General features: G+C 38.7%; 1 protein-coding gene across 2 annotated transcripts in view; it reads left to right on the top strand.

The window, feature by feature from the left end:
* Nucleotides 1-26,676, top strand: part of LOC133646439 (peroxidasin) — a 105,527-nt gene that overhangs the window by 73,558 nt on the left and 5,293 nt on the right. For both annotated transcript variants that reach the window (XM_062041788.1, XM_062041787.1), the window contains 11 exons: nt 5,242-5,354; nt 6,336-6,492; nt 9,357-9,465; nt 13,231-13,388; nt 15,045-16,051; nt 16,164-16,660; nt 16,740-16,874; nt 17,030-17,238; nt 19,644-19,755; nt 19,837-19,969; nt 23,923-24,036. In XM_062041788.1, coding sequence (XP_061897772.1) covers nt 5,242-5,354; nt 6,336-6,492; nt 9,357-9,465; nt 13,231-13,388; nt 15,045-16,051; nt 16,164-16,660; nt 16,740-16,874; nt 17,030-17,238; nt 19,644-19,755; nt 19,837-19,969; nt 23,923-24,036 — 2,744 coding nt within the window. The remainder of the gene's footprint in view (nt 1-5,241; nt 5,355-6,335; nt 6,493-9,356; nt 9,466-13,230; nt 13,389-15,044; nt 16,052-16,163; nt 16,661-16,739; nt 16,875-17,029; nt 17,239-19,643; nt 19,756-19,836; nt 19,970-23,922; nt 24,037-26,676) is intronic.

Raw genomic sequence — 26,676 nt, 5'->3', positions numbered from 1 at the left:
TCTGACGAATAGACTAAACAAGTAACAAACAGTACTCTTCTTCAATCTTGCTCCATCTTTCTCGGATTGCTGCTGTCAGATCAGCTTTGCAGGTTGGAGTCTTGCCATTGACTATTTTCTTTAATTTCCACCACAGATTTTCAATTGAATTGAGATCCGGACTATTTGCAGGCCATGACATTGACCTTATGTACCTTTCTTCAAGGAAACTTTTTTACAGTTTTTACTTCATGGCAAAATGCTTTATAGTCTTGAAAAATGGTGTCATCATCCCCAAACATCCTTTCGGTTGATGGAATTAGAAAAGTGTCCAAAGTGTCAATTATTGAAGATGTAACATGACAACCATCTCCCCATTGTCATTACCTGACATGCAAGCCCATATAATCAATGACAGTGGAAATGTCCATGTTTTCTTCAGGCAGTCCCACTGGAACGGCACCATACAAAATTCCAGAATTATCACCTTGCCCAATGCAGATTCATACTTCATCGCTGAATATGACTTTCACCCAGTCATCCGTAGTCCACGGTTGCTATTTCTTAGCCCATTGTAAACTTGTTTTTTCTGTTTAGATGTTAATGACAGCTTTCATTAACTTTCCTGTATTTAAATCCCATTTTCTTAAGCCAGTTTCTCACAGTTTCCGCCTATATGTTCTTCATTCGTTTTGCTGTGTGTTTTCTGTTTTCGAGACATATTGCTCTATGTTTTCTGTTTTGATGCGTTAATGTTTTCCTTGGTCTACTATAGGCCTGAGCGATATCGATGTTATCGATATATTGAAGCTTTTTGTTGCAGACGATTGGAAATGTTTTATTTTTATTTTTATTTTTTTTCTCCTCTTACTCCGGCGTGCTTTTTGCCCTTCAGGAGCTACCATAGCTTCCGCCGTCCTCTTACTTCCTTAGTGGCATTAGCAAAACATAGTTTATGCTAATACTAACAGGAGCAAGACAATTGTTACAAAGAAAAGAAAAGTGTTGTCAGTACTTTGGTTTTGCGGCCACAGGCATGGAATAAATGACTGCACACGGCAAAGTTTATTTAAAAAAGACAGCAGCACACTAAGCGTATTACAGCATGTGAAACCGAAGCCTCAAGCTGACTGCGGGAAATGCAACAGAGTTAAAAAGCATCTCACTATGGTGGAATTGTTTACCCAAGGTATGTGTGATGATACCATGTATGATGAGAAAGAAGCACAATGCACAGAGCAATCACTAAAGCAGTCGCTCTGCACAAACAAAATTGAGTCATCAATGTTTATGTGATTATTTATATGGATACAATGTATACTACTATATTTTTATTTGCAGAAGTATGTTATTGATCTCATTGTTGGGGACTTATTATTTATTTGCATGCAATGTGCAATGCTACATTTTTGTTAACATAAGTATTTAATCAATACAGAAGTATCACTTCCCAAAGGAAGCTCTTAATTTAGTTCTTTGAAAATGATTGTATAAAAGCTACAATTTATATCTGGTCTAAAAAGAACATTATACAAATTACAATTTGAATAAGATACAGTGTATGCAGTGTCATTTCAATCTACGAGTTTTTGATCAAATAAGCTTGTTTTGAATTATCTCTGTCATTTGTATTCAGTGTTTTTTTTTTAAATAGGGGAACAATCTTAAATCTATTTTTTGTTGTTTGTACTTCGTCCAGATTTTAGATTCAGCAGACTGTGAACAAACAACATATTTTGCAACATTGCGTGATGATTTACCTTTTTGAGGAAGTTTGATCATCCTCTCCTTTGTTTCAATTGACATATCTCGTGTCGGAGCCATGATTTATGTCAATCTTTCTGTTGCAACAGCTCAACAAAGTGTAAACGCTCCTTTTTAACTGCAGACTAATGAATACATTTAATCTGATGCAGGTGCTAGCTCTGGAAATGAACATTTACAGGATGGTTCCACATTATTTTAAAAAAATTGAGTGATTCCATAAATATATTTCCATAATTATATTTTTTCTAATGGCTATTTTTCAAACCACTTCGAGGGTTTGTATTTGATCGTGGCGGTGTGCCACAGCAAAATATCAACGGCTAATCCTCAAAGATGAGGGTTTTTATGTGACAACTAAAGTACTATCATTTATTGTAGCGTTCAAAGAAGACACACAAGGTGAGACGCTCTTTTTAGCTTTTAATGTCAATCTTATGACTACGTTGGGCCAAATTCCAACAAGTATTTCCTCCATGCACACACGTCTGTCTTCATGTTTCAGTCGCTGACACACAACACTTCTTTATTCTCCGCCAACTCTGTGTGTTCAAGACCATGGGAAAAATGAACATCATAACACACTAACATACACATTAACACAATCGGGTAGTTACAATATGAATAGATTTATATAGTGTATTATTTGTGCACTATTAAGTAGTGATGCACCAAAAATTTACTTTGATTACCGAAACAGCACTGCCTAAACCAGATGTTGTGATGACGCACGAGTTGTCTGGAGCAGAGGCAGCATGTTCGTGCTGTGGACATATTTTTATGTATCCGAAATATACCCGCAGACAGCGATCTTCAAAATTTAAGATGGCAATGGCGGCTTTTAAAGAAAGGAAGGTTCCCAGCAGCGCTAAGCAAGTGTGACGGGTCTCTGCAGCTCCCTTTTCGTCGCAGACATGGAGCGACAGAAGTAAAGAGTCTCTTTTAGTAAAGAAAGAGTGACTAAAAGGGTTGGAGAAATCTCTCGAAAAAAAATCTTAACAAAGTACAATTGAAAAAATAGAGCAAAACAATATTATGTAAGTAATGGGGCGGCATGGCGTAGTGGGTAGAGCGGCCTTGCCAGAAACCTGAGGGTTGCAGGTTCGCTCCCCGCCTCTTACCATCCAAAAATCGCTGCCGTTGTGTCCTTGGGCAGGACACTTCACCCTTGCCCCCGGTGCCGCTCACACCGGAGAATGAATGATGAATGAATGAGTTGTAAAAATGAATGATGGGTTCTCACTTCTCTGTGAAGCGCTTTGAGTGTCTAGAAAAGCGCTATATAAATCTAATCCATTATTATTATTATTATTATAAAAATATATGTTAATGCTATAATTAATAACAAATTTGTTTTAAGTATATTTACTATTAATTGTTTTGCCTTTTTAAGGAAAAAATATGCATCATATAGAATATGATGACGTTATATTGACCAGGCCCCCACCACGCTCCTCCATAGCCACGCCCCTACCGCAACAGGTATTACGGCAATCTAGGAGAAACACTGACGTTGACCGCTTCACTATTCAATTATCAAAAAAGACATTCCCTCCATTAACAGTTAATTAACTTATGTGTGCACACGCTGAAATAAGTATCATTATAGGTGCGTCACTCTGGTTTTATTTATTCTGTGTTGTGTGTTGAAGGTTTCTTGAATACTGATAGTTGTTTGTGCGTGTGTGCGTGCACACGCTTGTGTTTGTGTGTGTGCTGAGATTACAGGCGTCATATTAAACAGAAAGCATGGTAGTCTATAATAATGAGATGACTCTCACATTTTTCCATGTAGCAATGGCTGTTAACATGGTTCAAAGTATATGTTGTGTAATGGCTCCACTGTAAAAATTTTACACAAGGCCACAATCATGGTGACAGTGTGTGATGACTGGGGTATGCTTAGTACCAACATGTGCAGTGCATTACAATTCAAGGCTTTCCAAGTGAATGCTAGAATAAACTTGATGTGTCTGTTTACATATAGTACAGTATTTGCAAAGTAACGTTCAGTAACATAGAGGGAAGTGGACACTTATAGTTTAGCATGCATTCTGTGGGGGTTAGAACTGTTGTGAACTGTGGGTTTTAGCAAAGTCCAGTTTAGATTTATAAACAGCTGTTATTTAAGATCTGAATCGTTGTGTGAAAGAATAGCAGAATTTTCCAAGGGCCAGGTGGTTCTCAGCTGCAGCATGAGAACTCTGGAGGGATTTAAAAGCGGTGAGTGGGGGGAAATAGTCAGTCTTTCACTAAACAGCTTTTAGAGTGTCATCTCAGCTCTCAGACAGTACAAAACCGTGAGTCATTGTGTTCCACTGCTATGTACTATGGTTGACCGTGTGTGTGCATGTGTGCGCGCATGTGTAACGTGTGTTAAGTCAATGAGTAACGAGCATATGTTATATTCATCTCTCAGTACACAGATGAAAAATAGCTGTTTTGCTCAAACCTTCAGTAGTTTGAAAATGAATATTAAAATACTTTTGTACATACAGGTAGCTCCTACAATTGTTTCAATGTCAACCAAGGAAAAAGTGTTACAAGTTGCTTGTATTTGTGTGTTATTTGTGGCAAAATGTCAAATTTTTGAGGAATAAAGTGGTACATTTGGTGCAAATTTGGGCTCTTAATTATGGAATTTAGAACAAAATGTTCTATATACAGTAGGTTTGTACCGAAGAACATTTTTGGCTTCCAATTTCCAGTCCTGATACAATACTTTACAAATCTTTTAAATCAATTAACTAAAGTAATCACAATAACACATTAATAAAGACAGACAGACAAAACACTGGGTGTTGTATGCTACATTTGTAGCCACAGATGCCCTAAAGTGGACTGATGTAAAGGTGGCTGCCAATGTATGCCAAAGGCCTCTCTGACTACCAAGACTGATGCACCGAGTGAACACTTTTGCAGCCTGTTTAATAGCGAGAGACACAAACATGGCAATACTACATACTGAGATGGGCAAAATGATCAAGTTAATTTTCTGTGCAATTCCTGCATAAACACACATATACAGATTTTCACCACAATGTATTGTTTCTACTGACGTACAAGGCCATTCATTTCTGAAATTATCTGTAAATCCAGTTTTTTTAATTCTGTAAATAATCCCATAAAACTATTTGTGGATGCCCTTTTCAGGGAAAAGGACCACACAAAAATTGTGGTACTGTACCAATTCTCAGGAAATCTAAAGCGTGGACCTCCACCAAGGCCACACTGGGCTATGCTACACATCTTCATCAGTATGTTAGGTGTTGTGTCATCCTGTTAACACTTATACATATTTAAACTCAGACCATTAGTGTTGAATGTTTTTCTGCCCTCTATGAAAGTGCAGAAAATGTAATTGTTTTGTGAGCATAAGCAGGACTTTATACTTTCTCTTGTCTGCAATGATTGATTGCAAAATGCACTATACCTGTACTGTACTGGCCTATAATCATTAACACATGCGCATGTGTGTGTATGTTTTAACTCATTCAGTAACGCCTGTTTTCACAAATGCTCCAAGGGACGTGACGGTGGAGTCTGGCCAGGACGTCCAGATTCCCTGCAGCGCTCAGGGCCAGCCACAACCTGTCCTCACCTGGAACAAGGTGAGATGCTAAAAGTCCCGTTTTATGAACATGCTGCCATTAAGGGGTCATGAGGTTGTGCAAGCGGGCACAGGGCCTGAGGCATGGTTATTTTTGGTCTGTAATTATTTATAGTAGTAGCCACCGTCAAACACCTTTGTTGGTGTTATAGACGTTTGCTTGTCTTTTTGTTTTTTTTTTACTTTACATCTAAACATTTTAATAATTGGGAACAAGATGGCAAAAGTAGCTGTCAAAAGAGACACAGTCAAAACAAATGCTTTGATGATTCTGAAAATTGATCTAGAACAATATGGCTAAAGTAGGTGAAGTCAAATTCCATCAGAACGTGATACCTACCATACCTGAGGAGGAGGATGTGATCCTTTAAGGAAATTATTGCAGATGTTCTACTAGTCAGTGGTTGCAAGTGTAATATTTGACAATGTACAAACGTAGTATGCTGAGGGGGACACTTTCAAGGACTCCTTCAGGCGGGACGGGTTAGTAAGTAAGGCTGGTTCTGTGATTGGCAAGGAGCTGTACTCCCGGCTGACGGAAGCAGAAAGAAGAATTATGAACAAACTGCTGGCCATGGTAGTCATCAGTGTGCAGAGAAGTCTGTTCAGTGACAGGCTGCTCCTACCCAGGAGCAAAACCAACAGACTGAGAAAGTGTTTTGTTCCCTGTGCCATCAAACTGTGTAATACATTTCCAGGAGGGTTTGTATTATACATACATTTTTTATCATACTTTATTATTCTATGTAATCTCTTACCTTATTTCTCTGTATGTTGCATATGATCCCATGATCAACATGATATACCAATCATTGTTTTTAATTTGGAACAGGTTTTTTAAATGTTGTGTTTATACCAGCTCCTGTCCCAAAAATAATGTATTCTTTTATTCTGAGAAGTTTATGAAATTATCAAAGGGGTCGTATCCATGCATAGCTCCCTACCACACAAGGTGATGACCTCCACTCTCTCGTCCTCCCAGGATGGTGTGCAGGTGACAGAGAGTGGTAAATTCCACATCAGCCCTGAGGGTTTTTTAGAAGTGAAGGATGTGGGCACCGCTGATGGGGGCCGCTACGAGTGCCTGGCCCGCAATCCCATTGGCTATCAGGTTGCTAGCATGGTGCTAACAGTCACAGGTAAGACTTTTTTTTATCATGTCATAAAGTAGACACAAGGGTTGTACATTTAAATATGTTTATTTAACTGTAATTATAACTGAAGTTATTTTTGTCAGATGTACTTATTACTTGCATGGTAATATCGTGTCCACAGAGTAAGACGTCCTAGTCAGACAATTTTTTAGTCACACACTGAATCAATTATGTTAGATTGCTGTCAGCTCTTCCCTTTCTGCAAGGACGTCTCGACCATCTGCTGATGCACATACACATTTTCAATGTACTCCGCCGTTGTTCGACTATGTTAAGCTGCCAGATTTAAGAACACACTTTTCTTGCAATGATTTAAAAATATTTTAACTTTTAAATAATAAATATATAATTAAAGTATATGAGACATTACAGATTCAAATGACTAGTAGTTACACATACAAAGTTACTTTCTGTCTGTGACTGAAGAAATGGTGGCTTGTCTGGTGCGAGTTTTAATGTATACAGTGCATCCAGAAAGTATTGACAGCGCTTCACGTTTTCCACATTTGTGTGTGTGCCAAAATACACCTGAAATACTCTCAGACAATGAGAAACAAAATTCTCTGGCCTGATGGAACAAATGTTGAACTCCTTGGCATGAATGCCCAACATCATGTTTGAAGGAAACCAGGCACCTCTCATCACCAGGCCAATACCATCCCTACAGAGAAGCATGGTGGTGGCAAATTTAATAAATTTGCAGTTAAAAAAAATGTAATTTCCCATTGTCCATCCATCCATCCATTTTCTCATTATGCTGTATTGTCTGTAGAATCTTGAGGACAAAAATGAATGTATTACATCTTGGAAAAAGGCTGTAACAACAAAATGTGGGAAAAGTGAAGCACTGTGAATACTTTCCGGCTGAACTGTACATCTTAAATTAATTTTCCTTTTAGTTAACTCATTTTACTTTCAAATAAAGTTTCAGGGAGCTGCCTGTGAAATTAAAATGTGTCTAAATGTGACAGAATCAATATTTATTTAATAACATGACAAAAAGAAATGAAATACATCATACTCACAGGAGATGTATTTACAGACCAAATCTACCAATTGCCAGCAGTATAGTTTGCAGTGCTCTTTAAAGGGTTCATATAACTTTGTTTCTCTATTTAAAACACGTCCTTATAGTCTACATAACATGTTATTGTTTTTTTTGGTCAAAATTTTGCATATATTATGTTTTACATACCATCTTCAGGCCACTTTCTGACCGTGTCAGTTCGAAGCCCTACTACAACCAAAGCCCCCTTTGACTGCATCTCCAGCCCGTCAGCCATGTTGTAGTTTTAAGCACTTCTATATCGAGTCTACTGACAGATATAATTTACAACTATACGCTACTTTGTATTACAAATGGCAACAGCTGAGGATGCATATGCATGTACGAGCCAGTCTGCCCCACAACAAGAGCGTAGAGGAAAAACGAAGGAACTTAGTGACTACAATGCAGGACTAAAATGGTGGACTCATGCAAAGCTCTTCGAGTAAACAGGGTCGTGATTTTTATCAATTATATTATATACCATATATATCTGCTGAAGTAAGTAAGGCAAAATACGTCACAAGCAACTCAAATTCCAAATGGCTCATTTGTATCAAGTATGAAGGAAGGCAAGATTAGGGCTCCCGATAGGGAAACGCTGGAAATATCACTCTACAACTGAAATATAGTACAATTAAAATACGAGGATGATTCCAATTAATTAAAATAAAATGATAACATTTAAAAAATTGTTAATTAAGGGCAGCACGGTGGAAGAGGGGTTAGTGCGTCTGCCTCACAATACGAAGGTCCTGAGTAGTTGTGAGTTCAATCCCGGCCTCGGGATCTTTCTGTGTGGAGTTTGCATGTTCTCCCCATGACTGCGTGGGTTCCCTCCGGGTACACCGGCTTCCTCCCACCTCCAAAGACATGCACCTGGGAATAGGTTGATTGGCAACACTAAATTGGCCCTAGTGTGTGAATGTTGTCTGTCTATCTGTGTTGGCCCTGTGATGAGGTGGTGACTTGTCCAGGGTGTACCCCGCCTTCCGCCCGATTGTAGCTGAGATAGGCTCCAGCGCGCCCCCCGCAACTCCGAAGGGATTAAGCGGTAGAAAATGGATGGATGGATGGAAATAGTAAATAAATGTTAATTTAAAAAGGTAATTAAATTGATGCGTATTGATTTAAAGCTAGTAAACACCAGATAAATGTTGAATACAAAAGATAAAATAATAAAAAATTCAAAAACAAATTCAAAAAGTAAAATATCATTTAAACGCCAAGTTAAAAAGGTAGTTATTCAACTTGTTTTTAACATTTCCAACATTCTCTGCAGCCCTTAGGCCCTCTAGCAGACTATTCCACAATTGGACGGTGTAATACTGGAACGATGCCTCCCCGTGGGTGTATGTCCAGACTTTGAGAATGGTCAGGAGGCCAGTGCTGCAGGACCTCAGGGACCGCAAGGGCTCATATGATCAAAACAGCTACGGAAACATAAGAAGGCAGACAAGAAACTTACGACAAAGTGAAGATAATAAACCTTTTTAGTTTTTCTTGCCTGACTAGAAGAACCTAATTCAATAATAATACATATTAAACCTCTTTATGTTGGGAATAGAATAATACAATTTAATGTAACAAATAATATAATTTAATTTGTAAATGTAGGTCTGTGCTTCTGATTGTTTAAACCAATAAAGAAGGCCTTGTTGGCCCTGATGCTCCACTAATTGTTTGTGGGTTTTTTTATTTTTCTGTTTGTCAATTTGCTTGCAATATGTGACTTTCTAGCACACATTAACACCAATCATGCTTTGTCCTCTCTCCACTGCCTCTTTCTGTCTTGCAACAACAGTTCCAGCAGTGAGCAGAGAAGGCGACACCTTTGTGAGCACATCCATAGAGCAGGCCATCCGTAATGTAGACAGCGCCATCGAGTCTACAAGGAGACGTCTGTTTGATGGGTAAGATGGGAGAGACTCATGTAGTGCGCTTCTCTCGACAGAACTTTAAGTACACCTGCATCTCATAAGACTCTGTGTACAAAGCCTGTATCTGAAAATGTACTTTTACAAATTGACACCTTAAAACAGGGGTCCCCAAACTACGGCCCAGCATCCAAAATCCGGCCCACGGGAAGTCCCAAGTTAAAAAAAAAAGTGTTTTAATTTTAAAAAATTGTATTTATTTTTTTTAATTTTTATTTGTATTTATTTTATTTTATCTTTCCTTTCTAATCCATTGTATACCGCTTGTTACTCTCGGTGTCTCCTAGCCGCTCAGGCAAATCATATTGTCTAAAAATAAATTTTCCCATCGATAACGTGACAATGTTAAATGTTGATGAACATCAATGTTAATTGATGTTAAATGACAAAACGGATTAACTCGCTGGAATATAAAGACAATGTATATATGTATGTATATATACATATATATAAATATAAATATATATATATAAATATAAATATATATATATATATATATATATATATATATATATATATATATATATATATATATATATATATATATATATATATATATATAAATACAGCCCGGCCCCCGGGCAATTTTTTTTAACCCAATGCGGCCCCCGAGTCAAAAAGTTTGGGGACCCCTGCCTTAAAAGCTATTTATGTTTATTTTTATGGTGGTGGTGGCCTGTTGGCCTGCTTGGCTTAAAACTGCTGTGTATCCTGGTTATATACTGATTATTGAAGGTTTGAATATTAGAAACACCTCAGTATGATACTTTAAATGGAGACATGTATTATTATAATTGCGACATTTATGGTCAGAAAAGCTGTAATTTGGGGAAAAAAAAATATTTTACCTATAAATAATAATATATATATATTTTTTGTATTTCCTCTTAACTGGTCACGTGTTAAAAAATAGATTTTAAAGATGAGTTGCATGTCCTTATTTTGAGTCATAATTAGAGTAACATTTTAGCGTATAGTCTCTTCTTCCAAAATTCAAACAGATTCAGTCAGTTTAATCACAATCAAGGTTACCGCTTTACTTATCTGGCCGACATTATCTACTGTGGGGATGATAAAGAAGAAGCCATCTTCGTCACTGTTGGCAGGTTCAATGGAGTTCATAAGTGTTTCCATCCTGTTGAAAGATTTGGTAAGCAGTTGTGTTGATCTTGGCATGCACATATGGTGCTGCACTCGGCCTACACATACACACGCCATGCAAAGGACAAACACGTAAACACAAGGAACAGAAAAGCACATTGAGCACAAAACACTAAGCTAAAACGACACAAGGGGATTTCCAGTTGTTGAACAGGCTGCTGGCTCTTTTAAATGAAAAACATAATGTCACAAGAAAACAATTGAGGAAAACCAGTGGCCTTCTCTGCTTGTTATATTTTTATTTTGCATGTCTTATTTTTCTGTCCTGTTTTCGAAAAGCCTGTCAAAGATAAATGTCTGATTTCAAACAGAAATTCATCATCATCAATTATGAAGAACATCCATACATTTGTTTAGTCGGCCATGCAAACTAAATGATGTTAGCGTGCTTAGAAAAGCAGAAACTCGATTGGCGTTTTGATAGAGGCAGAAACCAGTGACTTGCATGAGGTTCATACCTGGTGAGGCACTGGCATTTTTTACTTTATTTGTAAAAGTCCTCTATTCTCTTTTAGTTGTAAAACTGTGTCAGTTCATTTGTGATATTGTTTTGCACTAGGTTTCCACCTACTGTAGATGTGCTTTGTTGTAGAAAGATGGCAGCGATACGTACCTACTAGCTCACGTACACCCCAACCCATTAATGGCGTGAAAGGGACACTGCACTCTTCTCTGTATGATTTATTTGTATTTAATTGTCTAAACAATCCCACTTACATTAAATATATTACACAGGCTGTGCAAAGTCATGATGTAAATGTTTCTGCAAACTAAACATTATATTGGCGACATAATGACAGAAACGACCGTGTGTCCTCAGCACCCTCAGCCCTTAGCGCTAAGGGATTATTTTTCTCATCATGACCTCACCTGCTTCCTGGCAGAAACCTGCAACCATTTTATTGTTTTAAGTAAGCCTCTCCCAACTGCACAGCCCTGTTTTATGAACATCACCAGATAAATTATATGCTGTACAGTTATTGCTGCATCCATCACCGTGCATCTGATAAACATTATAACATTCACAAGACTGTTAAACATGTGTTTCATACCCAACTGACTTGTCAAAGGAGGTTATGTTGGATTTGGATTCCACTCATTTTATATTAGATTAGATTAGTTTATTTCAAAAGGGACAATGCAATTTCATAAAACACATGACTACACATGGTTAAAAAAGCCAGAATTAGCCAGAAGGCTAGTTTTCATCTGTTGTCCCCTGGCCATGATGTAAAAAAGGCAGTAAAATTACAATTTAAAAGAAAAAGAAAAGAAAGAGAGAGAGAAAAAATAAAAGCACACAATACATATACAATATGATAAAAAATAAAATACAACATCACAATATAACATTTATCTTAGCATCAAAACAGGCTCTCTTTTAGTGCTGGCAGCTGTAGGCGTTGATAAGCCACATTTAAAAAATTTTTGTGAAGGCCTTGTAAGTTGTGACCAGTTTAACCTCCTCAGGTACTGAGTTCCACACATTTGCGCTCCTTACTGACCAGGCCGACTTACTGAAAGTGGTCCTGCGCAGAGGAATATAACAGTCACCTCTGACAGAGCCTCGAGTGACACGCTCATGGCTGTTTCTTTGGCTGATGAACTCTGCCAGGGGATCTGGAGCCAATTCATGCAGTACTTTATAGGTAAATTTTGAGTCTGCAAATGTGTGAAGGCTGTCCCAGTTTAAAATACTGTATTTTTTTACAATGGCACAGTGATGATAGTGCCTAGGTTTTTTATCCATAACTTTAATTGCTTGTTTGTACAAGATTTCCAATGTTTTATTTTTAACTCTGACCAGCCTGAGACCAGCTGGTAAGGCAATAGTTGAAGTGGCTGAAAATCCATCCATTCATCCATTTTCTACCGCTTGTCCCTTTCGGGATTGCGGGGTGCTGGAGCCTGGCCGAAAATCATCGAATGCAAATACAATTTTGCAGCTTCAGTTGACATTTCATTTCGAATTGCACGAAAATTTGCGAGACTAAACTTGATTATTTTACACAATTTGCCAATATGTGCTTTAAAGGAAAGCTCTGAATCTGTTATTAACCCAATATATTTATATTGGCTGACAATTTGTATTCTTTCTCCTTTAATATGTATGTCGGGGTCAGATGATACTTTTTTTGTTTCAGTTACATACATGCTTACAGTTTTCGAAAGGTTTAGCTGCATACAACACTCCTGCAACCAAGTTGTAACATTGGACATTCCATCCATGGACCGGTACCGGGCCACTGATATAGAGGCTAAATAAAAGGGGGCCTAATATTGACCCCTGAGGGACTCCGGAGGTTAGTCTAAGAGAGTCAGATCTGCAGTTAACTGATACAGATTGTGTTGGCTCATACAGATACGATTCAATACAGCTTACAGCACTTTGAGAGAAGTTAAATTTTGAGAGCTTGATAAGGAGAACAGAATGATTATTTATATCAATACATGCTTATTAAAAAGATGCATTTTGTGTGCTACATTGCTCAACAAATATATACAGTAATGTCATGCTTAGCCACACTCTTATTTCCCATTGACTCCTGTCTCCATCCTCTCCCATGTCTTTCCCTCTAGTCAGCCCCGTACCCCAGGAGAGCTGCTTGCTCTTTTTCGCTATCCACGGGACCCATATACGGTAGAGCAGGCTCGAGCTGGCGAGATCTTCGAGCAGACTTTGCTTCTTATCCAGAACCACGTCAACCAGGGTCTCATGGTCGACACCAACGGCACTGGTGAGTCTGATAACTGAAGAAACTGCAGTAATTATACTTTTTTCATCATTAAACAATCTTTTCCATCGCTCTTGTTTTTTCCGTACAGAAACAAACATGCACGCGTCAGCAGGCGCGACCATAAAAAAATATAGCTTCAGAGAAACAAGACAGGATTTATTTTTTTGAAATAGTTCCAAAAATCTTTAGAATTAATAAAGCTGGAGTGTGGTAACATGTTTCTGTGTACCTGCTCATGTAGGAGTTGTGGGTAACAAACTCGCAGATTGGTATGCAAAGCAAGCAACAACTAAAACTGAAATAAACATGGAGATTCAGTGTTTCCCATAAACTGACAAGATACCTGTGGCGGTGGGGGCGTGGCTATGGGCGTGGTCACCATGACATCGAGTAATTTGCATAATTTACTACAATGATATGATTTTCTCTAAATAGGCTCAAAAAATGTATACTTGCTAATTAATAATAACAGTTTTGTTTTAAACGTCCATCCATCCATTTTACAATATAATTACAACACTTTATAAACATATTTATATACAGATTTGAACAAAAAGTTATTCACTGAAATATATTTATTAATTGTGGTTCTTACAAAAAATATATCTTATAAAATATAAAAGCTAAAATGTCTCTTAAAGCTCTGCCCCTTTAATTAGTGCATACTAAATAATTTAACTTTAGCCTACTACTACAACCATATTATTTACCAGCAACATAAAGTGAAACAGAGGCAGAGGTGTCCTGTCACAGTCAGTAACAAATAAACAGAAAACAGTAGTGGTCAAATACAAATAAGGCAACAAGAGAAGTATCCTACACTTCTCTTTTGTAAAGTAAATCTGAACAGCCTATATGGGCATCTACATCAACTATATGATTTGCCTGAGAAGCTGGACAGGACAAAAAAAAAAAAAAAATTTAAAAAGGCGGGCAATAGCAATAGGAGAGACTATTCATCCCTGAACATCATGGAGTTCATGTAGGCTTTATGATGCAGTTACATTATATCAACTATCAGAGACAGCTTTAGGAAACTCTTCATTTAACATAATGTCGTTTTTTACTGCTTCAACACAGCTCAATCAACACAGAAAAAGGTAAAGGGAAATAACTTAGTTGTTAACTGTAGGTCAATAATGCTTGTCTTTTTCTCAGACAGACACGCACACACACACACACACACACACACCGCACAGTGAACTAACGTTACGCTAAAAGCTAATTAGCCTTCACCTTAAGGACTGCGAGCGAGCTGAGCTGCCGCTTATGTTTCTAGAACGTCAACGGGCTCATAGGGATGTTACTAGTAGTTGAGTTGTAGGGGACTGGGAGGTGTTTATTATAATTCGGGGAGAGTCCTGCCTTATGCTTACCTGCTAAACACCTATCTGCTCACCCCACATTGTCTCCCACAATGTTATTCCTTTCTTCAACAGCGTTGATTACAATTACATGAAAAAGTATTATTACCAATTATACAAAGTAGACAATGACATCATGTAAACACTGACATAGATAATAATACAAACAACATTTTGTGTTTTTATGAAAACCACTTAATACACATACAGAGACTTTATAAAGGGAACGATTTTTCAATAATTGACATAATGGTCATTCGATCTCCTTGTGTGTTTTTTTCTGTTGCCACAGAGTTTCGATACAACGACTTGGTATCCCCACACTTTCTTGACGTGATCGCCAATCTGTCGGGCTGCACAGCCCACCGCCGTTTCAACAACTGCTCTGACATTTGCTTCCACCAGAAGTACCGCACTCATGACGGCACTTGCAACAACCTTCAGCACCCCATGTGGGGCGCCTCACTCACCCATTTCGAGCGACTGCTGAAATCTGTCTACGATAACGGTTTTAATCTGCCAAGGGGCGCCACTGAGCAGGCACACAATGGCTACAGGCTGCCACTGCCGAGGCTGGTGTCCACCACCATGATTGGAACAGAGACCATCACACCAGATGACCAGTACACCCACATGCTAATGCAGTGGGGTCAGTTTCTGGACCATGACCTGGACTCCACTGTGGCGGCCCTCAGCCAGTCGCGGTTCTCAGATGGCCAGCTGTGCACTCAGGTGTGCACCAATGACCCGCCCTGCTTCCCCATCCAGTTCCCTCCCAACGATCCACGGCAGCTACAAAGCAGAGCTCGCTGCATGTTTTTTGTGCGCTCCAGCCCAGTGTGCGGCAGCGGAATGACATCCCTCCTCATGAACAGCGTGTATCCAAGAGAGCAAATTAACCAGCTCACTTCTTACATCGACGCCTCAAACGTATACGGTAATTCACGGCATGAATCTGAGGAGATCCGAGATCTGGCCAGTCAAAGGGGTTTACTCCGACAAGGGATTATCCAGCGCACAGGGAAGCCACTACTCCCTTTTGCCACTGGACCACCCACCGAGTGTATGAGGGATGAGAACGAGAGTCCAATTCCGTGCTTCTTGGCTGGAGACCACCGTGCCAACGAGCAGCTGGGTCTGACCGCCATGCACACCGTGTGGTTCAGGGAACACAACCGCATAGCCACAGAGCTCCTGAGGCTAAACCCCCACTGGGACGGAGACACCATTTACCATGAGGCCAGAAAGATAGTGGGAGCGCAAATGCAACACATCACATATAGTCACTGGTTGCCAAAGGTAACGCTTCCTTTCTTATGCTGTTGTTAAGCTTAACCCAGTTGAAGTTAAAACAAGAATGCAGTATCTGATACCAATAGCACAGTTAATGATACCAATTTCTGTCTTTTAGATCCTTGGTGAGGCAGGCATGAAGATGATTGGGCCGTACACAGGTTATGACCCCAATATTAACGCGGGCATCCTCAATTCTTTCGCCACTGCGGCGTTCCGCTTCGGGCACACCCTCATTAACCCGATACTCTACAGGTTGGATGGGGACTTCCAGCCCATCCCCCAGGGTCACATCTCCCTCCACCGGGCCTTCTTCTCCCCCTTTCGCATCGTGAACGAGGGTGGCATTGACCCACTGCTCCGCGGGCTCTTTGGTGTGGCGGGTAAAATGCGAGTCTCCTCGCAGCTACTCAATACAGAGCTGACCGAGAGATTGTTTTCTATGGCCCACGCTGTAGCGTTGGACCTGGCAGCTATGAACATACAGCGAGGAAGAGATCACGGCATACCGCCATATAATGATTACAGGACCTTCTGTAACCTGTCATTGGCTCAAACCTTTGAGGATTTGAGAAACGAGATTAAGAATCCCAACGTCAGAGAAAAATTGCAAAGGTGATTTTTTCAGACCTTATAGACTTTTAATGGAACCCCCGAAATGTGCAGGTTTAACATGTTCCCCTACATGTGGTAGGTTGTATGGCACGCCGCTGAACGTCGACCTGTTCCCTGCCCTGATGGCTGAAGACCTGGTCCCTGGCAGTAGACTAGGACCTACCCTCATGTGTCTGCTGGCATCTCAGTTCAAGCGCCTACGAAATGGAGACAGGTACACAGAATATTGTTTTTAAAAATATAAAAGAAATAGGTGGTACGCTATGAGATGCATATGGGAGCTCAAACTGTACTGCTGGGTGAAAACCGTGTTTAAGTTAGAATTTCTATGTCTAACAGTTCCCCTTTATGTTCCTTATTTTTGTACAGATTCTGGTATGAAAACCCGGGTGTGTTTACTCCTGCCCAGCTAACTCAGTTAAAGCAGGCCTCTTTGTCGCGGTTGATGTGCGACAACGGAGATAACATCACACGAGTCCAGCACGATGTCTTCAGGGTGGCTGAGGTGCCACATGGCTATGGCAGCTGCAATGAGGTCCCACAAATTGACCTGCGCATGTGGCAAGACTGCTGCGAAGGTAGCAAATCACACTTGTTTCAAATAAAAGTAACATTTATTCATGTAGAGCCATATTTAAATTACAGTACACTGTCTGCACTTATTTGTTCCAGTTACAGTAAGTAGGGAAAGTATTCAGACCCCTTTAAATTTTTCATTCTTTGTTTATTGTGTATTTTATTTCCCATAATGTACACTCAGTATGCCATATTGACAGGAAAAAATGTATTCAAATGTAATAAAAATTACAATAAATAACAAAACTCACATGTACACAAGTATTCAGACCCTTTGCTCAATACTTTGTTGATGTACTTTTGGCAGCAATTACAGCCTTAAGTTGTTTTGAATATGACAGCACAAGCTTGGCACACCTATCTTTGGGCAGTTTCACCCATTCCTCTTTGCAGCACCCCTCAAGCCCCATCAGGTTAGATGGGAAGCGTTGGTTTTCATCCAGGATGTCTCTGTACAATGCTGCATTCATCTTAGTCTAGCCAGGGAGGTGACCAAGAAGCCGATGGTCAATCTGTCAAAGCTACATCATTCCTCTGTGGAGAGAGGAGAACCTTCACGAAGGACAACCATCTCTGCAGCAATCCACCAATCAGGCCTGTATTAGATAGTGGCCAGACTGAAGCCATTTCTTCGTTAAAAAGCTTGCCAAAATGCACCTGAAAGATTCTCAGTTCATGACAAACAAAATTCTCTGTCTGATGAGACAAAGATTGAACTCTTTGGCGTGAATGCCAGGCATCATGTTTGGAGGAAACAAAGCACCGCTCATCACCAGACCAATACCATCCCTACAGTGAAGCATAATGGTGGCAGCATCATGCTGTGGAGATGGTTTTCAGCAGCTTGAACTGGGAGATTAATCAGTATAGAGGGAAAAATAAATGCAGCAATATACAGAGACATCCTGGATAAAAACCAAGGATTCCCATCCAATCTGATGGAGCTTGAGAGGTGCTGCAAAGAGGAATAGGCAAAACTGCCCAAAGATAGGTGTGTCAAGCTTGTGGCATCGCATTCAAAAAGACTTGAGGCTGTAATTGCTGCCAAAGGTGCATCACCAAATTATTGAGGAAAGGGTCTGAATTCTTGTGTACATGAGATTTTTGAGTTTTTGTTTTTAATAGATTTGCAAATATTTCTATATTTGTTTTTTCTGTCAAGTATTCTGAGTGTACCTTTAATAAAAAATAAAATCAACTTCTTTGATTTTAGCAAATGGCTGCAATGAAACAAAGAGTGAAAAAAATGTAAGTGGTAATACTTTCCTTCCCCTCTGTATATATATACTGTACATCTCTAAAAAGAAAATAATAGCAAAGCCACTAGTTGCAAGTCATGTTGGAACTTGTACAGGTTGTTTGTTTGACCGCCACCTGTCCTGGAAATAGAAAAAAAACACCAAAAAAACTTTCACATATGGGTTTGATACTAAAAATGTTGAAATAATGATTTTAAACTGAATTTATACATATATATATTCTCTAAAAGGTAAAAATTAATCACGTGTACTTTTCAACCACTAAAACACATTTTTGTCTTTCGGAATGCAAGTAAATAACAAATAATTTTACATCTTAGTAGATGTTTTTCAATAAATAGTTTATTCAAAAAAATCCATGGATAACACTAATTTATATTTTTAGCAATAAATGTAAAATTTTGGTTAAAGAGCTTTTTCTACATTATGGTGTATTAACCTTCACATTTTGTGTGTACTATAAGGGGCATCTCAACAAAGACACTTTCTTTTACTGCACATTCATGTTATCATGGTTCTGACCTGCGGCGTGTTGCTATGTTAGCAAACATGCAGAAGACGTTACGACTTTTTATGGGCATTTTAGACCTGCAGTGAACTACCTTGAAACCACTTTTATTTTATTTTTTTTAACCACAGAATGTGCTCTCATTTGATGAGGCTGCACTTACTCAGCTCAAGATGCAGAAAGATGCATACTTAAATAAGTTTTGATTTCATTTTAGAAATACTTTAATTAATTTATTGTATATGAAAAAAACAAAAGTCATTTACAAGACACCAAAACGCATCAGTTGAAATTTCTGACCGTCCAAAATATTGACACACGTATATAGGACGGAGGATTCTCGTCTGTCTGTGCAGCATGAGCACTGATCCTGCAGCCGTGTGTGGAACTGTCAGTTTGGGATAGGACGCAATCCACTTTGAACATATATAGTAGATCAACTTTGCGTGTTTTATCAGGTTTGCATGCATTTTAGTACATGCAAATCTTTAGTAAATCAGGCGCTATATGTATTAATTTACAGGGTGCTTTCAGGACCACGAAACATGGAAGTCCTTAAAATGAGGACCACCTGTAGGTCAAAATATATAAAACGTTCCTTACATAACTGTGATTGTTTTGTTGTTTTTGACACCACCAGATTGCAGAACGAAGGGTCAGTTCAACGCATTGTCATACCACTTTAGGGGGCGCAGGTCAGCAGAGCACAGCTATAAAGACAGCAAAGCCATTGACAGCAGCAAAGAAAACAGGTAACCCAGCGGGGCAAAGTATTACAAAATGCTATTTTACTAATCATCAGCTCAGTTTGGTATTGTTTGCACATTTTGCAGCCCTGTGGAAGAAGCCAAAGAAAGCCTTCTCAATGTTACTGTGACTTCCAAGAAAAGCACTGAACCTTCAATCAATGACTTCCAGGACTTTGTCTTTGACATGCAGAAGACGATCACAAGTTTACGAAAACAGGCAAGTGTCTGTATTCATTCACATGCTGTATGCTAGGTGCTCACTGTAGTTAGAAGTCAAGCTTTAAAGTTCGGAAACCAAGCACCCTACATCAATCCCAGTCACTCTGTCATTTTGCCCTGTGTTTGAAATGTTTTCAAAGTTTTAGTTACTTTCCGCTGCTTTGCGCCTGAAATACGCTGTGAGAAGTATGCAAAATGCATCAAACCACATAAATGTCAGAATACAGAAATACTTTCATGACTATGCCATAATACTACAATAACACAAATGAGTTTAACCTTTGGTACAAGGAGAACAGCTGATTCAATTACATCTTGATATGCGGCATGGCACCAATCAGTGTCAGTACTGTCCCGCTTATATCGAATAACTCATCAAGTCCTGTTCTACCATTAATTTTTTTATTACAAGGGCTGTCAAAAATACAAGTAAACGCACGTGATTAATAACAAAAAATATCAGCACCCCATGTCAAGTATAAACGCAGATTATTCATGCACTTTATTCTGAGCGCACTTGCTCCTTTACCTGAATGTCAGTGCAAAGATGAGTAAAGAAACTCCGACTGGTGTGATCGCTGTCAAATTTCACTTAAAGATAAAACCCTGATTGAACTTTAGAAAATACTATTAGCATTTGTGTGAAAATAACGGGGTCTTTTTTTAAATTATGAAAAGCGAGTAATAACCTGTGATAAATCATGATGAATCCACATTCAAACATGTAATTAATCATGATTATTCTAAATGTAAATGTTTAATCTGAAGAAAAAAGTATATTAATAATTTGACAGCACTAATTATTATTAAAAAGTGTCCGATTAAGTAGAAAATTTGATATCCACAGGGGTCAATACTGTGCATGAAAATGGTTCCGAATATGTCAACATAAATGTAGAACAGTTCATGGCTTCACTATCACAGGTTATTATTGATTTATTTGTGCCCCAAATTAAGCATTTTCATGCATAAAAATGGCTTAATGAACTAAAAATACAGTAGTATTGACTACGAGAGGAGACCAAACCAATCAAAGCACGCTGCTTAGTATCGTGTCAACTGATTGGCTCAGCTTCAGGAAGCATTCAGTCCCGCCTTAACGAGTGTAGAGGTGATTATTTGAGTGTTGTTTCATGTCTACAGATCTCTCATAATGTTTAAAAAACATATTTTGAAGTTTTTTTAATGCTCTAGCTATGAAATTATTAAAAACCTGGAACCAGGTCTTCCTTAACAGAAGGCAATACGTGAAGCTTGATGAAAATACGTCTGCAGAGCTAAATATATCTTGTGGAGTACCCCAGGTATCAATACTGGGGCCCAAAAATGTTCAATCTCTATATAAATTACATCTGTAAAGTTACAAAGTACTAAAAGTTAGTACTATTTGCAGATGACACTACTGTTTTGTTTAGGAGAGAACACACAGAAGCTAATACAAATAATAACAGAAGAAATTAACAAATTAAAGAGATGGTTTGACAAAATCAGATTATCTTTGAATCTCAGTAAAACTAAAATATTGCTTTTCGGTAACAGTAGAAGAGAAGGTCAAACACTAATCCAAATAAACAGAATCGACAATGAAAGAGTAAAAGAAATCATATGTTGGGGTGTAATAATAGACTCAACATGGGGGGGGGGCACCAAGCCTCTTCCATGTCATCTTTGCCAGTGTCGGGTCCTAAATGGCTGTCAAAGTGTACCAACTTGCCCATAATACCTACTCAGACGTCTTCTGTCCAGGTGAGATGCATGATTTATGATCTAGAACAGGGGTCACCAACGGGGTGCCCGCGGGCACAAGGTAGCCCGTATGGACCAGATGAGTAGCCCGCCGGCCTGTTCTACAAATAGCTCAAATAGCAGCACTTACCAGTGAGCTGCCTCTATTTTTTAAATTGTATTTATTTACTAGCAAGCTGGTCTCGCTTTGCCCGACATTTTTAATTCTAAGAGAGACAAAACTCAAATAGAATTTGAAAATCCAAGAAAATATTTTAAAGACTTGGTCTTCACTTGTTTAAATAAATTCATTCATTTTTTTACTTTGCTTCTTATAACTTTCAGAAAGACAATTTTAGAGAAAAAATACAACCTTAAAAATGATTTTAGGATTTTTAAACACATATACCTTTTTACCTTTTAAATTCCTTCCTCTTCTTTCCTGACAATTTAAATCAATGTTCAAGTAAATGTATTGTTTTTATTGTAAAGAATAATAAATACATTTTAATTTAATTCTTCATTTTAGCTTCTGTTTTTTCGACAAAGAATATTTGTGAAATATTTCTTCAAACTTATTATGATTAAAATTCAAAAAAAATATTCTGGCAAATCTAGAAAATCTGTAGAATCAAATTAAATCTTATTTCAAAGTCTTTTGAATTTCTTTTAAAATTTTTGTTCTGGAAAATCTAGAAGAAATAATGATTTGTCTTTGTTAGAAATATAGCTTGGTCCAATTTGTTATATATTCTAACAAAGTGCAGATTGGATTTTAACCTATTTAATCAAAATTCTAAAATTATCTTAATCAGGAAAAATTACTAATGATGTTCCATAAATTCTTTTTTTAAGTTTGTGTCTTCTTTTTTTCGGTTGAATTTTGAATTTTAAAGAGTCGAAATTGAAGATAAACTATGTTTCAAAATGTAATTGTCATTTTTTTCGTGTTTTCTCCTCTTTTAAACCGTTCAATTAAGTGTAAATATCATTAATTATTAATAATAACATAGAGTTAAAGGTAAATTGAGCAAATTGGCTATTTCTGGCAATTTATTTAAGTGTGTATCAAACTGGTAGCCCTTCGCATTAATCACTACCCAAGAAGTAGCTCTTGCTTTCAAAAAGGTTGGTGACCCCTGATCTAGAATAAACTTACAGGGAGCAGGGGAGTGAGGAAGCAGCAGACCACTCGATGATGTAAACATAGGGACACAGGGAAGTGATCACGCCGCTATAAATAGTTTGTCTGCGTTAGCGCTTATAATAACAATATCACTAATACTTGGTCAGGAAATGTAAATGGAGTATTGTTGGCGGTTTTTGAATGGATTTTATGGGTGAAATAGAGGAACTCCCATTGGCTGCGCTGTGAGCATACTTTTATTTAGGTTTATTTACAAGTTAGAATGCATAAAAAAAATATCCATCCGTCATCATGTCTTTCATAATGATTGTGAACGACAGGCAAAATTCCGAAAGAGGTGCAGTTTCCCTTTAAGACCTTTATAGCATGTCAGTATGTGGAATTAAATTATGTAATGGATTAAATACTAATATAACTATATAATAATATCATATTTCGTGTGATACGAAAAGAGGTAGGATTAAATAAACTCTGCTTCTTCATATTGCTTTTCGGACATGCTATAATGAGAAACTTGAAATATGTTATGTCCCATATTGTAATTGTATGCATGTTTGAAATAAACAAACACCAGAACCAAACCATAACCAATTAACTGTTATGAACAAGGGTTCACTGTATTAACTTCCTCATTGCCACAAAGCAGCATAACAACTAGTCACACACACGCAGCAATTAAAAAGTCCACACAGTGACCTTGTGTTCACTGCAAAATAAACTTCAAAATAAAAGCATGTCAGTACTAACCTGGATCTTACTCCCTTTTTCTGCATTGCTAGACACCGGAAGAAAGATTAGTGCATTTACGAAAGCTTAATTGTCATTTTAGTTAATATATAGAAGTCAATTACAGCAGCAGCTGTTAGATAAGAATAGAAAATATGGTAATATTGGTGAAATGACAATGAAAATCTGCCTTTTAATGGTGTCTACAAAGCAACGTCGCTCGACAACAGCTTATGTCGCCATCAGTCAGATTTAGTACGTTCCACTGTATTTACAGTGTCACATTACAGTGAGGAGAACACAAGATGGAGTTGAGATTTGTACAATAATTCTCTGTCTGTCGCATTCTCCAGATTAAACGACTGGAAGCCCGTCTGAGCAAGACTGGCTGCACTGACAGTAATGAGCGTGTGCGCACAGTTGGAGAGCAGTGGAAAGAGGATCCATGCACACAATGTGAATGCAAGGTAGGTTGAACATATGTTGTTGTGATTATACTTTTATGATCACATAGAACTAGAATGTCTCTTAGTACGGTGCAGACCTCAATGGGCAACAAGATGGACATTCTGTTGGATGGACTTTGATTCCTTAGTGACACAAGCTGTGTATTTGACGCTTTATGTTAACTGAAATTGATTCTTTCGTCTGCAGGTTGCTGTATAAGTACTGTAGGCAGCTCATGACATTCTTCGTGAATTTGACATTTGTTTTTTATATTCCCCACCCAATTTTTAAAAAATTATTATTTCAGTAATGTCGCGTTTTAGCTGCGTTTCAGTATTTCTCCCATGCAGCAGTGTGACATAAAAGTGAAAATGATTATAAAACGCTTAGAGGAAAATAAACGGGAACCGCACATTTAGGCTCCCTTTTTCTTGACTATCGCTATCGGCATTAAAGATAAAATACTATCATAATAAAGTATTATTGTTCATTAAAGCTAGAGTGGCCATTGATTCAGTGTCGTTACAAGATTAGTGGGAAAAGAGGAGATTATCCTTTGATTAGCCTGAGACAATATTTTAAGAAGGTAGAAATGCCTGAAAGGGGAACTTCACAATTCCTATGTAATACATTGTAAGTCTGAGGTGGCTAACAATGAAGCTAATTATTAAAATCGATTTAATTGGTGCTAGGACCCCCAAAACAGCAAATTTTTAACATGTCAATCAATCAATCAATCAATGTTTATTTATATAGCCCTAAATCACAAGTGTCTCAAAGGGCTGCACAAGCCACAACGACATCCTCGGTACAGAGCCCACATAAGGGCAAGGAAAAACTCACCCCAGTGGGACGTCATGTGAATGACTATGAGAAACCTTGGAGAGGACCGCATATGTGGGTAACCCCCCCCTCTAGGGGAGACCGAAAGCAATGGATGTCGAGTTGGTCTGACATAATATTGTGAAGATCCAGTCCATAGTGGATCCAACATATCAGCGAAAGTCCAGTCCACAGTGGATCCAACATAATAGTGAGAGTCCAGTCCATAGTGGGGCCAGCAGGAACCATCCCGAGCGGAGACGGGTCAGCAGCGCAGAGATGTCCCCAACCGATGCACAGGCAAGCGGTCCACCCCGGGTCCCGACTCTGGACAGCCAGCACTTCATCCATGGCCACCGGACCTGTGTCCCCCCCTCCACAAGGGAGAGGGTGGCAGAGGAGAAAAGAAAAGAAACGGCAGATCAACTGGTCTAAAAAGGGGGTCTATTTAAAGGCTAGAGTATACAAATGAGTTTTAAGATGGGACTTAAATGCTTCTACTGAGGTAGCATCTCTAACTGTTACCGGGAGGGCATTCCATAGTACTGGAGCCCGAATAGAAAACGCTCTATAGCCCGCAGACTTTTTTTGGGCTCTGGGAATCACTAATAAGCCGGAGTTCTTTGAACACAGATTTCTTGCCGGGACATATGGTACAATACAATCGGCAAGATAGGCTGGAGCTAGACCGTGTAGTATTTTATATGTAAGTAGTACAACCTTAAAGTCACATCTTAAGTGCACAGGAAGCCAGTGCAGGTGAGCCAGTATAGGCGTAATATGATCAAACTTTCTTGTTCTTGTCAAAAGTCTAGCAGCCGCATTTTGTACCAACTGTAATCTTTTAATGCTAGACATAGGGAGACCCGAAAATAATACGTTACAGTAATCGAGACGAGACGTAACAAACGCATGAATAATGATCTCAGCGTCGCTAGTGGACAAAATGGAACGAATTTTAGCGATATTACGGAGATGAAAGAAGGCCGCTTTAGTAACACTCTTAATGTGTGACTCAAACGAGAGAGTTGGGTCGAAGATAATACCCAGATTCTTTACCGAGTAATGTAACATGCTTTTTTTAAATATTAACTTTTAGATAGAAAATATATATACTAGGAGTGTAAAAAATTATCGGTACAAACCGATAACCGATTTTAACTTTAGAGATATAAATACATCGTTTGGCGAGCCGCTGGATCGATCTATATATAGTATGCCCGGTTGGAAAGTCATTAATTGGTTGCTTTTAGATCTACTACGAAATATGGCCGCTCTAATCTTGCAAGATTTCTGTGATAATAGTTTACAAACAATGCACCGGCGAATATTAAATCTTAAGTGTGGTTAATATTAATCGTTAGTTGCAGCCCTAATACATATATATAGTTATACAGTATATATATATATTATTATATCTACCTATTTATATATATCTGTATATATAAATTGGCCCTAGTGTGTGAATGTGAGTGTGAATGTTGTCTGTCTATCTGTGTTGGCCCTGCGAGGTGGCGACTTGTCCAGGGTGTACCCCGCCTTCCGCCGAATGCAGCTGAGCTAGACTCCAGCACCCCCCGCGACCCCAAAAGGGACAAGCGGTAGAAAATGGATGGATGTATATATAATGAGCTGGTGCGTGAGGTGGAGAAGTTCCGGCTCATGGGACTCTGGCAGCAGCGGAAAGGTACTGACGGGTCAAGCAGCGTGCCGTTTTGGCCGTCGCAGGGGCAAAAACTCGGACATAAGAGGAGTTTGGGGAATGCATGGAAAACAACTTCTGGATGGTTTCGAAGCGATTCTGGGCCACCATCCGCCACCCCAGGAGGGGGAGGCAG

Source organism: Entelurus aequoreus, linkage group LG03, assembly GCF_033978785.1.
Source record: "Entelurus aequoreus isolate RoL-2023_Sb linkage group LG03, RoL_Eaeq_v1.1, whole genome shotgun sequence".
Classification (NCBI taxonomy): Eukaryota; Metazoa; Chordata; class Actinopteri; order Syngnathiformes; family Syngnathidae; genus Entelurus; species Entelurus aequoreus.
The sequence above is the reverse complement of the archived record's forward strand: the minus strand, read 5'-3'. Positions and strand labels throughout refer to the sequence as shown.